The sequence below is a fragment of the Vigna angularis genome, chromosome 2 (assembly GCF_016808095.1).
Source record: "Vigna angularis cultivar LongXiaoDou No.4 chromosome 2, ASM1680809v1, whole genome shotgun sequence".
NCBI lineage: Eukaryota > Viridiplantae > Streptophyta > Magnoliopsida > Fabales > Fabaceae > Vigna > Vigna angularis.
Window position 1 is genome coordinate 49,773,679 of NC_068971.1, and position 14,780 is coordinate 49,788,458.

The following is a 14,780-nucleotide window of genomic DNA, read 5'->3' on the forward strand; positions in this document are numbered from 1 at the left end:
TAGCCTCGGAGAAAAGAAAATCAAATATATTACATTCCATTCAATTTTTTGTTATTTGATAAATAAAATATTTTAATTATTTAAGTTGTTTTTGTTCTCTTGCTGATTTTTTTCCCTTTTCAAATCAAATTGAAATTCTTTCTTTTATTGATTTATCTTTCTGCATATGCACCTCATGTGGATCCCATGGTATCGAAACACGTATACACGAAATCTCGTATATCCAACTTACTGATAGAATGTAAGAACTCATAAAGAAAACTGTTTTTGTAATTTCATCAAAAATAAAAGTCCTGATTTTTACTTTTAATCAAACAGGTTTAAATTATCGAAGTGGCTTAAATTCCGTTACAACAAGTTTAAAACAAATCACTACTTAAGTTTATTTCTTTTCTCAAATATTATTTTTTATGTAATAAAATACAATTTGATTGTTAATCATATATCAATTTTTTTTAGTAAATATATTAATATAGCATGACGCAAATATTAAATTTTACACCTGTATCGTATTAATAGATAAGTATTTAATTATATAATTAAATTTAATTTTAAGTTTTAAAATCTCGCGAAAATGCAACAGAAGAGAGGATTATAATAAAAATGTAATTCATAAAAGTAGGTTATTTGAAACTAAATAATACAATACGGGTATTTTATGTGCCGTTGGTATAATTTTTTTGATACAGTTAATACATTAGATATTTTAATAAAAATATTTATTATAAAGGTTAATATTTTTATTATAAATAAAAAAATATGTTTAGATAATAATTTAGATAACTTAATTTTGAGTTTCTAGTAAAATTGGTTAAACAAACTGAAATAAATAGAGGTAGGGGAAGATAATATATATATATATATATATATATATATATATATATATATATATATATATATATATATATATATATATATATATATATATATATATATATATACCAAAATTTTATTTTTGTGGTATATAAACTTATTTATAATTAACTAAAAAAACATAAATGGTATTAAAAGGAGTAATGATTAAATATTTAATACTCAACCATTTACAGTAAACAAAAGAAACTCTATACAATCAAACAATTAAAAATCACTTAAATATAATTTTTAAAGTAGATATTATAAAAGCAAACAAATTTATTATAATCCACAATCATAAATAATGTAAAAGACGTATTATATACCAAAAATGTATTTAAATTAAATATTCTATTGCAAAACTTTCAGTTTTACTATACATAATAATTTACTATTCAAGGTAAAAGTGTATTTCAATTAAACCATAATAAAAATGTAAAATAATTATTAATATAATGCTATAAAAATTTAGACGACTAAATATTATGATAACATTTAACATATACACAATTGAAGTAAATCTTATCTTTTTTGTATAGTTTATATATATATATATATATATATATATATATATATATATATATATTATAACCAGAAATAAAAAATTATATTATATTTTGAAAAGTTCAACAAAGTATTAAATAGGTTTATTGCATCTTATCTTATTGGTATTTAAATTGCGTGAGTTAATAGTTGATGAAAATAATATATTTTTGAACAATATATTAAGGTAGGATCTGATAATAGTGGAAGAAACTTTTCTTGATTTCATAGTTTAACCTCGGAAATTTTCCATTCTTTATTATTCTTCTTCTTCTCTCTCTTTCTCTCTCCCTCTCTCTAGTTACGGACGCTGGTTTGCTGTCATGAAAAAAGAGCTATGTGAGTGATGTGATTCTACTAGGATTCTTCTTACCATGTTTCTACTGCTTCTAATTCTCTCTTCAAAATCTCTTCTTATTACTGTTATTGTTCTTATCAGTTCTTACCAAGGTACCAAGGAAACAAGAAACACGTTGAAAATCGAGGTTTATTCCGAGACCCATTTCCCCAGGTCGATTTTTGCACGTGGGTCATCAACCTTCAAGCCTATTTCCTCAAGGTTACATTTCCTCGTTTATTTCCAATCATTACTTTGCATGTTGAGCATTTCTCTTTCTCCGTGTTTTCACTGCCTTTTTCAATGATTTTCTACTGCTCTCATAGATTCTATTCCGTTATTTGCTTCTCTTTATATTTTTTGATGCCTCTGCCGTTGAATTATGTTAACAGCCCCATTGCGATTGCTGCAATAATTTTTACTTCGCTCCGATTGTTTGCTTCGTATGATTGTCAAGGTCGTTTTTTTTTTCTTTTTTAAAAGGAAAAAGAGAAACTGCAAGTTATTTACTTGGTATTCGGGTTTTTTCAATTTTGTAGATTCTTAATTCTCTATTTTTCTAGTGTTTAATCGATAGTCAATCAGGTCATGTGTTGATCTGGGTATTGAAATTGGATTTGGATATATCTAATGCCCGTTGTGCTTGTTTGGATATTGGGAGTATTTGAGTGGTTTTCTTTGCACTGATTTTCATATATTTTTTTATTGTTCAAAAGATTGTTGTTTCATTCCAGCGAGCCATTAATGAACTTATACGAAAATTATGGAATTATATATGATGTAGTAAAAATATTAATGGAATTTCTTATCTGACAATAAAATGTATTCTTGTTTTTTTTTTAATTTTAATTTTGTGTTTAATGTACGAAGGTTTAACATATAGTATTGTTGCCTCGGTTAGTGTGTGAATGGTTTAACTTCTTTGTCTTGATGCTTTATTATGATGTTGTTCTCCTAACTTTATTGCTCATCACGACGAGAAAGAAATTGCTATTTTGCAATAGAGAAAGCGTATTATGTGGTAGTTATTTATTCAACTTACAATCCGGTATTGCAGATGGATTCTCGTTGCTTTGATGACTACAAAGAAGACGGTGAAGGTAGATATGCTGAAGGATTTGAAGACAAATTTGGAGATCCAGAAGTGCAGCCTCGCGTTGGGGAGGAATATCAAGCGGAAATTCCTCCATTGATTTCAGCACCTTATCGTTCTCTGCTTGTAAAGAAGACAAGAGATTCAGAAATCACGGTCAACTTGCAAGAGTGTATTTCACTAGGGCTTCCCATTCCTCTTAAGTGGGGACATTGCGAATTTGAAAGTAGTTCTGGTTACGGGAGTTTAGGATCTATCAGAAGCGAAGTGGGGCCAGCTATTTCCGAGAATGAATGTTCGGAAACTAAAGTGGAACTTTACGCTGCTTCACGAGGTGAAGAGATACATATAGGAGGGTTCTCAAATTTTGAACCATCTTCTAAAAGTGCTGAGAAGGATAAGATGAGAGGGAAGTATCTTCTCCCTGGATTGTTGGACGATCAATCTTGGACAAATACTGAATATAGCAGTTTTCTTCTTGGCCTCTATGTCTTTGGGAAGAAGCTTAATTTTTTGAAGAGATTTGTTGGGAGTAAAAGTATGGGAGACATATTGTCTTTGTATTACGGAAAGTTTTTTAAGTCTAAAGAATATTGTAGATGGGCAGAGTGCCGAAAGTTGAGAACTAAGCGCTGTATATATGGCCGGAAAATATTCACAGGATGGAGGCAACAAGAATTGCTGTCAAGATTATTTTCGTACTTGCCAAGGGAGTGTCACACTAGATTGCTTGAGGTAAGCCTCTGATATATTTCGGTGTATGCCAATCACTGTCGTACAAAGTTGGGTGAAAGGGTATTACCATATAAATGTTATCCTAGCTGACTAATGTTCTTTAAGAAATTCAAACTGATAGAGATTTATTGTCATTGAAATTGCAGACTGTGTTTGCATTATAATGATAATAGATAGTTATTGAAATAAATCCTTGTCAGTGTGGCTGACTTTTATATATTTGTTTAAAAGCTGTATTAATTTGATGATGATTTTGTTTGGAAGTTAAATTTTTATGCTAGCCTGTGGAAAATTGTGCTGGACATTCTGTCTATCTTGTGAAATAATTTGGTATCAAGTGGTATTAAGTGAACTTGGAGCTAATGAAACTGATTTAAAATAAGTACCACCCTTTCATGAAGTGTTTCTGCATATATGTGAATTATCATGGTGCTTGTTGTCAAGTACCAATGGTATATAAAAGAGATTTCAGCAGTTATTGGCTCTTACATTGGTCATAAAATCTGTACATGAATAGGCACGGTAACTAATCGAACAAGAATTTAGAGAAAAACTAGACACCAGCAAACGGGTGTCATAATGCAAAATTAGGTAATGTATGGATAATGGCCCGATAATCAGGCCCTTCCCATTCTCTTTTATTTGTCAATTTTTCCTTTGTTGATCCTCTCTGCATTAAATAATTTGATTATGGTATTAAGGTTGAGTTTGCAACATTTAAGTTTCAGGTTACAAGTTGTCATAGTCATTCTGTTGTTTTTAAGAGATTGACCTTAAATTACAATGTTTCTATTGCCATAGAAAATATGTGCTTGACCTTATAACAATATCTCAGTTCTCAAGCATGTTTCTTATATTATTATCCCATTAAACTAAGTCCTTTAGTAGTAAATGCTTAGTGATAGGTATTTAGGGCTGTCTACTTTATTTTCAAGACTACTACATCTCATAATTAGCAGAAATGCAAGATTCCTTTCATTGAAAAATTGAACTGTCTAGCAATGAGTTAAAAACAGGATTTGCTTACACGTCATTGAGTGGTTCTTTTTTGAAGTTAAAAAGATTGTGAACTTTTTCCCCGACATCTGTTGCTGAGATAAGTCTATTAATCTCAATTTGGAAAAGATTCACCAGAGTGAATTACAACAAATGTTTTTCTTCACATTCTGAGGTCGCATGTGTTGTGATAATTTATGTTCTCCTAGTTTTTGCATAGTGGGACATTGCCTACCAAGCATTTTAGCGCCTTAAATGGCCATTTCTCAAAAAATAGTTCACATAGCTATTATGCATACGCTGCTAAACTTGTATTTCTACAAACTCATGTATTTTCTTACCATAGAACAACGTCTCCTGAGTTCCTGTTATGTTACTGCAGATTTCAAGGAATTTTGGGGAGGGAAAGATGCCTTTTGAAGAATATGTGTTTTCTTTAAAGGATGCAGTTGGCATTGACTTGCTTATAGCTGCAGTAGGTATTGGAAAAGGGAAGCAAGATCTCACTGGCACTGCTGTTGAGCCAACAAAGACGAATCACATCTTCTCTGTTCGCCCTGAAATACCAATTGGCAAAGCTTGCTCCTCTCTTACATCTGCAGATATAATCAAGTTTCTCACAGGAGATTTTAGGTTGAGTAAAGCTCGATCCAGTGATCTCTTCTGGGAAGCTGTTTGGCCTCGTCTTTTAGCAAAAGGCTGGCATTCTGAACAGCCTAAAGATGTTTCTGGATCAAAGCAGTCTTTGGTTTTTCTTGTACCGGATATTAAGAAATTTTCAAGAAGGAAACTGGTAAAAGGTAACCACTACTTTGATTCTATAAGTGATGTGTTGAATAAAGTAGCATCTGACCCTGGACTTCTTGAGACTGAAAGTCAAGCAACTGAGTGCAGTGTAGATAGGGAAAAAACTCCTGACAAACGAGACCTGGAGGGGGTGTCATGTGGGGAACAAGCTCAGTACCTTCAATCTCATCGTTCAAAGTGCAATCAAGATGTCAGGAAATTTACAATTGTAGATACCAGCATGGTTCATGATATGAATCAACGTAATGTCATACAGATGAGAAGCTTACCTTCTGAAACTACAAATATATCTACCATCTCAAGCTGCTCTAGTGAATCTGAGAAAGATACATCTTACGAATCAAAAGATCAGGTTCGACAATATAGAGCTTTGAATGCTATCAAGGGTCATGTTGAGCAAGATAATGCTTCAAGTGCTATTGAAAACCAGGTTGAAAAATCTCATGTGTCAAGCTCTATTGATGAATGGGTCGAACAAGCTCATGCTTCAAGCCATATTGAAGACCGGGTTGAACAAGCTCATGCTTTGAGCCCTATTAAAGATCGAGTTGAACAAGCTCATGCTTCAAGCCTTATTGATGATCGGGTTGAACAAGCTCATGCTTCAAGCCTTATTGACGATCGGGTTGAACAAGCTCACGCTTCAGGCCCTATAAAAGATCGGATTGAACAAGCTCATGCATCAAGCTCTGTTGAAGATCAATTTAAACAAGCTAACTCTTTCTATCCTATTCAAGGTCAGGTTGAACAAGGTAATTCCTCCAACCCTATTGAAGAATTCTCTTATAAGGGGTTGTGTATAGACTCATCAAATTGTACTTGCGTTCCTGAGGCCCTCAGCATCAATAAAGACGGAAAATATCATAGATTTCATTCTGATTTGCATAATGGTGAGCATTTAAGGGAGATCAATGAGCATTCCCATACACAAAAGATGACAACCGATTGCACAATTCCCTGCATCACGGCAATGCAGAAGTTAAGAGCTTGTAACCATCAAGAAAATAGTCACTGCACTAAAAGTACTTCTGTGGATAGAAACTTTGATTTAAATGAACCAATCTCACCATCAAATCTGCAAGAAGCATCTGAGGACATGGTTTTTTCTATGGGTTCTGGAAATTTGTCTTTACCAAATTATCTGGCTAAAGGCAGTCCGTCGAACATTAGCCATGAAGGTAGTGTCAGCGAGAACCGCCTGGTTAGAGAAGAGTCTGCAGAAAATTCTGAAACCAGGATGTTGATTGACTTGAATTTTCCTCAAGTTGCCCCTGATTTAGGACTTGAAATGGAAATACCATCCTCTGGGGTAACAGTGCAAAATGACAATCAATTTGCAAATGCATCATCTTCTCCATCTGAGATAACACAATTCAATGCCACACAGGAGTTTCCTGATGGAAACAACGAGCAGCAGTCTATCCTTGTCAACCGTCGTCAGAGCACTAGGAACCGACCGTTGACCACAAAAGCATTGGAAGCACTTGAGTACAGATTTATCAACTCAAAGAGGAAAAGAAAGAACACAGAATGTTCAGACAATAATCCAAAGTCCAAGTGTGTTCGTGTAAGTAGCGACACAATTGTTAGTGGCACCTGTGATGATGGCATTGAGGATTCTATGGTGGACACAAGAGCAGAGGAGGAGAATATTATCCAGGCATATAGTTATGGCATCGATCTTAATAGGGGCCCTCCGTAATTTGTGTAAAAGGTTAGGCTAACTTCTTCTTCAGGGGCCATCCATTTCATAAATATTTCTAGTCTTCACTCTAAACTGCTTATAATTTCATTGTTTCAAATGTATCCATAAATCATAAATATACATGAAGATCAAAGTCATCTGTCCATATTCACTTATTCTCTTTATCTTTTTTCAAGAATGTTACTGATTTGACCAATGATTTGAAGATGGATTATTGATGGGAAAGCTCTAAGGATCAAAATGGATGTAAGGGCCAGTTTTTATCTTTATATCACTTTTTTCTAAAAAGTATATATTTTTGCTTAGTTAATTTTAGTTTGGGATAGAGTTCAAATATTTTTTTCGTTTTCTCATCTATGAGTTTTAATAGAAAAAAATCGTTAAAAGAAATTATTGGTAAAGTTTTTTATGAAAAGAAACACAAGGTATTTATTAGAGGAATCCCAAGATAAAACAAACTGGTTGTTATAATGTGAATCTTTAATACCAAGCAACATGTCTTTTCAGAGTTTTGTGATATTTATTTGTGTCTTCAATGTGCAATGACCAGATTTAAACCTACTTTGTTTAGTGTGAGAGGCCAATAATTAGTATTATGTGAACACCTATGTTAAATATTTAATTAAATATAAAAAGTGATCACATCAATATCTGTGCTAAATATTAAATATCAATAGTTAATCAATAAACTAAAATTCACACACACACAGAAAATAACAAAATTGAATTTCAATGATAATCAAGAAACTCAAAATACAACTAAGTTTTTATTTTCTGTATCTTCTTCATTACATTTATGTCAAAGTTAAACTCCTTAAATGGTATGAACTCTATGAATAAAGAAACTGGGTGTGTGTTGCTTATTTTAGGTACCAAACTGAAAGCATGGTTGTATTGTCGTTGTAATTGACAGCTTGAATTCACATGTCTCTTCAATACATAAAAAAGTAAGAAAAAAATACATTTCATGTTAAATAAAAAAAAAAACTTATTTAACTTATTACTACCCACAAGTATAGTTTTACAAAAATAAAAAAGGAAACTTAGAAAAAATTACAGTCATGAGATAAGATGCCACTGGTTCACTGTTATATTTTTTCATGCTAAAATGTGTAATTTAATTTAATGAAAAATACCATCACTATACTAATACCACCGTCTTTTTAAGTTAATCAAAATATAAATATTGTTTTTCTTTCTTAAAAATAGTGATTATTATATTTTCTGGCGTGATGAATATTACTTTAGTCTATTTGACTTAATATTGTTAAAAAAAATATTCTTATAAGATTTTAAAATAATTTTCAACTGAAATGTATGCTAAAACATTTTTAATTTACTATACATACACATGTATATTCGTATAAATCATATTCGTACATATATTTGAATTAAATTTCAAAATATATTTAATAAATTAATATTTAAAGCAAATTACAGCATGTTTTAGTGTATACACAAATTTATTTTCTTCTTAGATACTAATTTTTTAATAATAGACTTAAAGTAATGTATTCATTTAATATGCAAATACTAGCATTACATTTGTTAAGTTCAGTAAATGTATTATATTTAATAATTTAATTAAAATTAATTATTCAATATATGCAAATAATATATATATATATATATATATATATATATATATATATATATATATATATCATAATTGATAACTATATAAAGTTAACAGTTAATTCAAATACTTTTATTATTTTTTAAATATATTTTGGGACTAATAATATAAAAGTATACAACCAAATTTAAAGTGATTCATAATGTTTAATTAAAATAATAATTAAATATTAATTAGAAGATAACTTTTATATTCAAATATAAACAGAAAATACACAGTTGATTAAACTATTAAAATATTTGTTGTGAATTGTTTTTTTAAGAAATAATAGAAAAGTATAATATTAAATGTCTCTCTCTCTCTCTCTCTCTATATATATATAAATTATTTTTTGTTTGAGTTCCATATAATTTAATTTATTAAAGTAAAAAGACGGTGAATTTTTTTAACAAAGAGATGAAAGGTTGTATTATTAAAATGACATGTATTAAAAAATAGTTTATTTTTTAATAGATATGAGGAGATGGTAGTATCATGTTCGCATTTCTTTAGAAAAATTAATTTACTAAAATTTAAAATATTAAAATATCTTGAATATACAGACTTTATTATTGAGTATATCAATTGTGTATGACCTATCTTAAATGTATCCTGAATTATTAATTGACTAATTTACAAATATGAGGCATTCTTGTGTAAGAATGATTCGTAATTGTGTCATGTTATTCTAGCCTAGATAAAATAGAAAATCATTCACATCAATTTCCCAACTCAGAAAACTCCACGCAGCTTGATGAACGACTAAATACTAAAATATGAAAAAAATTAATAGTTATTAACCTAATCAATGCATGTCCATATCAACAATATTACTTTTATGTGTTACCTATCCTTGGATAAAACATAAACAAACTGTCAGAAAACTATGAGACATCCTCATACCAAAGAATTATTCACAGTTGTCTCCCATGTTGGTTTTATCTATACAGCTCCTTTGTCCATGTCCCTTAGCAACCACATCGATTATTTATTATCAACAAATTACTATCCAAAATAGTTTATTTTTCTTATCATACATATCACTAAAGTATTCAATTCTTCTGTCAAAATTTACCTTCTTTCAAACAAATTAACTGATTATCTTTGTAAAATTTATTTTTTTAGTTATATTTTTCAACCTATGTATTACTTAAATTTAGTTTGATTTGGATAAAGAAGGTGAATAAAATAACATGGTGGTGTTGGTCTTTCTTTAAGATAATAAAGAAATGTGTGACATAAATATATAGCTTACGTAAATGTTGGGAAGCTTTTGTCGTTGTGTTGTTGTAAGTATGCATGCATCGTGAATTGTATCGACCTCTGCATCGATAATTTCTTCGGTGTCTTTTTCGTCGTTTTTATATATTAGTTTCATACGGAAAAGAGAATTTGGCATTCGAATGACTAAAAATATAATTGACTCAAAATTTGAAGCTTAGTTCATCCTTCATATTCTAGTTTTTGTCTCTTTCTTTTCTTCTCCTTTTACATTAAGCTGTAAAATTCAACATAAAAAAGTGTAAAAAATTTCTATGATTATGACTGCTTCAAGCAATTGTTAAAAAATAAACTTTTTATTGCCTTAAATAGTTACCTTTCTATCTACTATTACTTGAGAAACCTATCTACACAATATCTTAATTAATCAATCTCATAAAACCTTGCTACAACATTTGTCACGCTTAGTTGAGATTTAGAAGAACGATCTTCAACTGAAATTAAAATTTAATAGCTAATCTTGAAAATATCTCTAATTAACTTCTTTTTTTCTATTCACATTTTGCAAGTGGACAATGGAATATTTAGGAGGTCATAGGATACTCTTTGTTATTGTCGTTGCTCTTAAGCTTGAATCTTGGTTAACTCGGTAGCAACCCTCTATTATGTCATTTGTAGCTACTTTTTTATATGAAGATACTTCTTGGTAGGGTAAGAAGCATGAAACTGATTTTCTCTCCTTTTGGGTGCAAGTTAATTCATGTTTTTAAAACACTAACATGACAGTCGTGGTTAAACACATTGCTAAATACAGTGATCAAAATGTCATAATATTTCTTTGTCGGCAAAAGCATCATTCTGGTGATTTTTTTTTTAAATTATAAAAATTGGTAAATTTTAAAAATATTATAAAGATGGATATATATATATATATATATATGCTTGAATCTAGATAGAAAATTTAGTTTATGAGTAATAGCTTAAGAAATTCTGAAATTTACCAGCCTTTATAGTATGGTTGTTTCGGTTAGAGACATTAACAGGCTAAAGTCTCCATCACGAACAACATTCCTTGTAAAATAAGAAGAGAGTGATGCAGTTTTAAGTTGCAGACAAACAAATATTAAGGAATTAAATGGAAATGAAGTGGTGTTTAAGAAAGTAGAATAATAGCGAGAAGCTCGGGGGCATTTACATAGTTGTCTTGACATAAGCATTATATATAATTATATAAGGCCAAAGAAGACCAGCTTCCAATATTGGTATCATGTTTCTAAGTCCTAAACACAAACCAAAAACTCTCTCAGCTTTTGTCTTCCTCTAGGGGGAGACTGGATTCTTCTTTGGATACACCAAAAAAACAAGCCACAGCTTTTAGTGAGGTCCATCACCTATAACGCAAAATACAAACATCAGAGAAGACACACAGAACCTTCCATTAGCCTCTCCAATGTCAAATATTTCAGTTGATGAAGGAAGCTTCTCCTCAGGAAACAATGGGGAAGAAGTTCATCAAGAAACCCAACACCAACACCCTCAAAACCACCTTCATGACTCTACTTCAGGACCATCTGCTGCTTCCAATACCAATGCTTCCACTAATCAACAAACCAAGAAGAAAAGAAACCTTCCAGGAACCCCAGGCAAATACTCAACTTCAGTTTCCTTTCTTTTCTTTTCTCTTTTTTACTGATCGTAATTGCAGACTGACAAATCAATTTTTCGTGTTTGTATACTTTAGTTTCTCTGCTGGTCAAATTCTAGAGAGATTCCATGTCCTACTCTGTAAACAACCCTCTATTCAAAAACATCAACCATTTAGTAAATATTTCTGAAAAGATTAATCTTGGCTAAAAAAAACTAACTTTAGATAACCTTGTATTTTTACTTCTGGTTATGGCTATCAAAGTAAGGAAATTAAACATTAAGCGATATGGAAAATGGCAAAAAGTTCCTGATTCTAATACTATGCATACCCTTACTACTTGTGTAATGTTTTATCTGCTCAGTCTTTCTCAGTTTTCAGAAGTAGCATGGTATCATGTTATTTGCTAATGGATATGTTTTATGAAATAGACCCCAGTGCTGAAGTTGTTGCTTTATCACCAACCACACTGATGGCAACAAATAGATTCGTGTGTGAGATCTGCAACAAAGGGTTTCAGAGGGACCAAAACCTTCAGTTGCACCGCAGAGGTCACAATCTTCCGTGGAAACTGAGGCAACGAACAAGCACTGAGGTTAAGAAACGTGTGTATGTTTGCCCTGAGCCATCATGCGTGCACCATAACCCAGGTCGTGCATTAGGAGACCTCACTGGCATCAAAAAGCACTATAGCCGCAAACACGGTGAGAAGAAATGGAAATGTGACAAGTGCTCTAAGAGATACGCAGTGCAGTCTGATTGGAAGGCCCACCAGAAAACTTGTGGCACCAGGGAATACAAATGTGACTGTGGAACCATATTTTCCAGGTACAAACTCCTTTCTTATTCAATGTACACGGCACAGTTGAATTGAAGTGGTTATAAGAGAAATTTGCACTTTGCATAGATGATAAAGTTATCTAAAATCATGGATAAAACTTAGATGGCGTTCTTAAGAATCTGTATGCTTCAAGATCAACATAAAAGCTTTGTATTAGAGATTCTTAACTCTAGTTCTGATAAGAAAATAGTAGCAAAAAAAAGTATATTGCGTAAGTTTTCATTTTGACCTTGTTCAGACAACTGAGCAGTTAAAACTATTAAAATGTCCTCTTAGAGGTCTAAGAGTTTCTGTACATGGTGCAGGAGAGATAGTTTTATCACTCACAGAGCTTTCTGTGATGCATTAACTGAAGAAAACAACAGAGTGAACCAGGGTCTGACAAGTGGCATGCCACCAAACCTGCAGAATCAAATACCGGATCTTATGTCTACCATGCCTCTAAACACTAGTCCCAACACAGCATATGACCCTAAGAACCCACTGAAATCACTCCCCCAAGAACTTGTCCCAATACCATTCAAGTCTATGAGCATGGGAGGGGGCATGTTCTCTACCAATGCAGGTGCACTTTTTGGTGGCCCAAAAAGCATGTCTCCTTCTTCTTCCAGCCTCCAACTGGGTTCCAACACCTCATCAAGCTTCAATTACTTGCAAGACAACAAAAACGGAGGACTAATTGCTGCCTCGGCTCAGATGTCTGCAACAGCTTTGTTACAGAAAGCAGCCCAAATGGGTGCCACTGCAAGCAATACCATTAACTCCCCCATGATGCAAAAAGGCTTTGTTAGTAGCACTGCTGCTCCTGATCATGTTTCTTCCACTAGGCCACCATATTCTGGTGCCATGCTGCAGCATAACAACTCCTACGACCATTTCTCTCCACAGCCTGATCTCTCCAACATGGCTGGGGTGAGTGGTGGAGGAGCATTCATCAATCAGTTGTTTCATAAAGGACAAGAAATTTCACAAGTTTTTGACACCAACACTGCCGGGTCTGCTATGAACGATGTGGGAATGTTCAGCCAAATGCCTCTGGGGAGTGACCACAATCCGGGATTGATGAAGAATGTGGAACAAGAGGTTAGTAATTGTTCTGGTTTGATCCATGGAAAAGACGTGGTTGAAGGTAACCCAATGCAGCCATCAAGGTTTGGAGGGAGTGACATGACAACTGTTCATGACTTTTTGGGCATTGGTGGTTCAACTTCTAGAGTCATGAACCATTTTCATCACCATTTTCCACACGAGGATTCAGCAGCTATGGAGGAACCCATATGGGATGTTTGAGAGCAGATGTTTATCATGTATGCTTCTGATTATACCGAATTAGTCACCAAAGTATGGAACGTTTTGATGGTTAGAACTGGATTTGAAACAGATTATCTACCCAATTTCAATCAAACTTAATCCCAAACTCATAAATTTACTGCACTTGTCTCTCTAACCCAAGTGAGTTACTTCATCAAAATGAAAAATAAAATAAAAATGTCATATTGATCTCTTCATCCCCCATAAAATGAAAAAAAAAATCCCATTTGCATGTTCATAGTTTTTTCTTCCTATTTTTAAATGAAACTGGTCAAATTAAATGATTTTGAATTTACTTTCTTAATTAGTGTAAAAAATATAATAGGGAATACACATTAATTACGTGACATGAGATTTATAGTTTCATAAGTATTAGAACTTAAGATCAGATATACAATTGTATTAAATATCTGAAATATTGGGGGAGAGGGAATAACAGAGAAAAGAAGAGATGTTGATTTATAAAGAGTTAGTTGATAATATAAAAACAAAATATTTAATCTTGTTCATGTATTTAATTTACTATTGTATCCTACCTTCTTTTTTCTCCTGATACCAATTCATATAATGGGCTTGAGAATTAGCCCAATATAACAAGAAGGCCCAGGTCATCCTTTAAAGGGCCCATACGTAATGGAGGATGTTTTCGTCATTGGACACACGAATCCCCGTTTCGACCACAAACCCTAACCCTAATTAGACCACTCTTCCTATTTAAACTCAGCATCCACACTCTATTTCTCTGCTTCTTCCTCGCCTCGGATAGAACTCTTCGCTTGGGTGTGCGCTCTCATTCCTCTGCGTGTTCGCGTCGGTATCTAACTATTTTCTGTTTGTTGTGTTTTGATTTTGAAGGCTATGATGTTGAAAACTACCTATTTTATGAGCGAATGGAAAATTGTTCCTTCGTGATTACAAAACTACCAATGGATCCTGCTGAGCCTTTAACTATAACTCATTTTCTTAGTTTTTTTTCTTTTTTTGAATGTTTAGTTGGTAGTAGAATTTAACGAGTTGTGTCATTCTTATGAACTTTTCGAATCCAAAGAAGAGATAAAGAGACGCAGGAGTATGGA

General features: G+C 32.3%; 2 protein-coding genes and 1 non-coding gene across 3 annotated transcripts; all 3 read left to right on the plus strand.

The window, feature by feature from the left end:
• The first annotated feature begins 1,589 nt into the window (after positions 1-1,589).
• Positions 1,590-7,222, plus strand: LOC108329239 (uncharacterized). The gene is made up of 4 exons (XM_017563364.2): positions 1,590-1,737; positions 1,838-1,957; positions 2,793-3,563; positions 4,942-7,222. Exons 3-4 carry the CDS (start codon positions 2,793-2,795, stop codon positions 7,066-7,068), a joined length of 2,898 nt encoding a protein of 965 aa, XP_017418853.1. The 5' UTR covers positions 1,590-1,737; positions 1,838-1,957; the 3' UTR covers positions 7,069-7,222.
• Positions 7,223-11,000: 3,778 nt separating this feature from the next.
• Positions 11,001-13,777, plus strand: LOC108329240 (zinc finger protein GAI-ASSOCIATED FACTOR 1). The gene is made up of 3 exons (XM_017563366.2): positions 11,001-11,567; positions 11,917-12,380; positions 12,699-13,777. The coding sequence occupies exons 1-3, from the start codon at positions 11,358-11,360 to the stop codon at positions 13,681-13,683; spliced, it is 1,659 nt and encodes a 552-aa protein (XP_017418855.2). The 5' UTR covers positions 11,001-11,357; the 3' UTR covers positions 13,684-13,777.
• A 776-nt stretch (positions 13,778-14,553) lies between these two features.
• On the plus strand, positions 14,554-14,651 carry LOC128195696 (small nucleolar RNA R41). Its single transcript, XR_008247492.1, has one exon. It is a non-coding gene; the product is annotated as a small nucleolar RNA R41 (small nucleolar RNA).
• The last annotated feature ends 129 nt before the right edge of the window (positions 14,652-14,780 follow it).

Coding starts and splice junctions, on each gene's coding strand:
- LOC108329240 (XM_017563366.2), top strand. CDS start 11,358: ATGTCAAATATTTCAGTTGATGAAGGAAGCTTCTCCTCAGGAAACAAT. Junction 11,568..11,916: donor CAGGCAAATACTCAACTTCA/GTTTCCTTTCTT, acceptor TTATCTGCTCAG/TCTTTCTCAGTTTTCAGAAG. Junction 12,381..12,698: donor TGTGGAACCATATTTTCCAG/GTACAAACTCCT, acceptor TACATGGTGCAG/GAGAGATAGTTTTATCACTC.
- LOC108329239 (XM_017563364.2), top strand. CDS start 2,793: ATGGATTCTCGTTGCTTTGATGACTACAAAGAAGACGGTGAAGGTAGA. Junction 3,564..4,941: donor GTCACACTAGATTGCTTGAG/GTAAGCCTCTGA, acceptor ATGTTACTGCAG/ATTTCAAGGAATTTTGGGGA.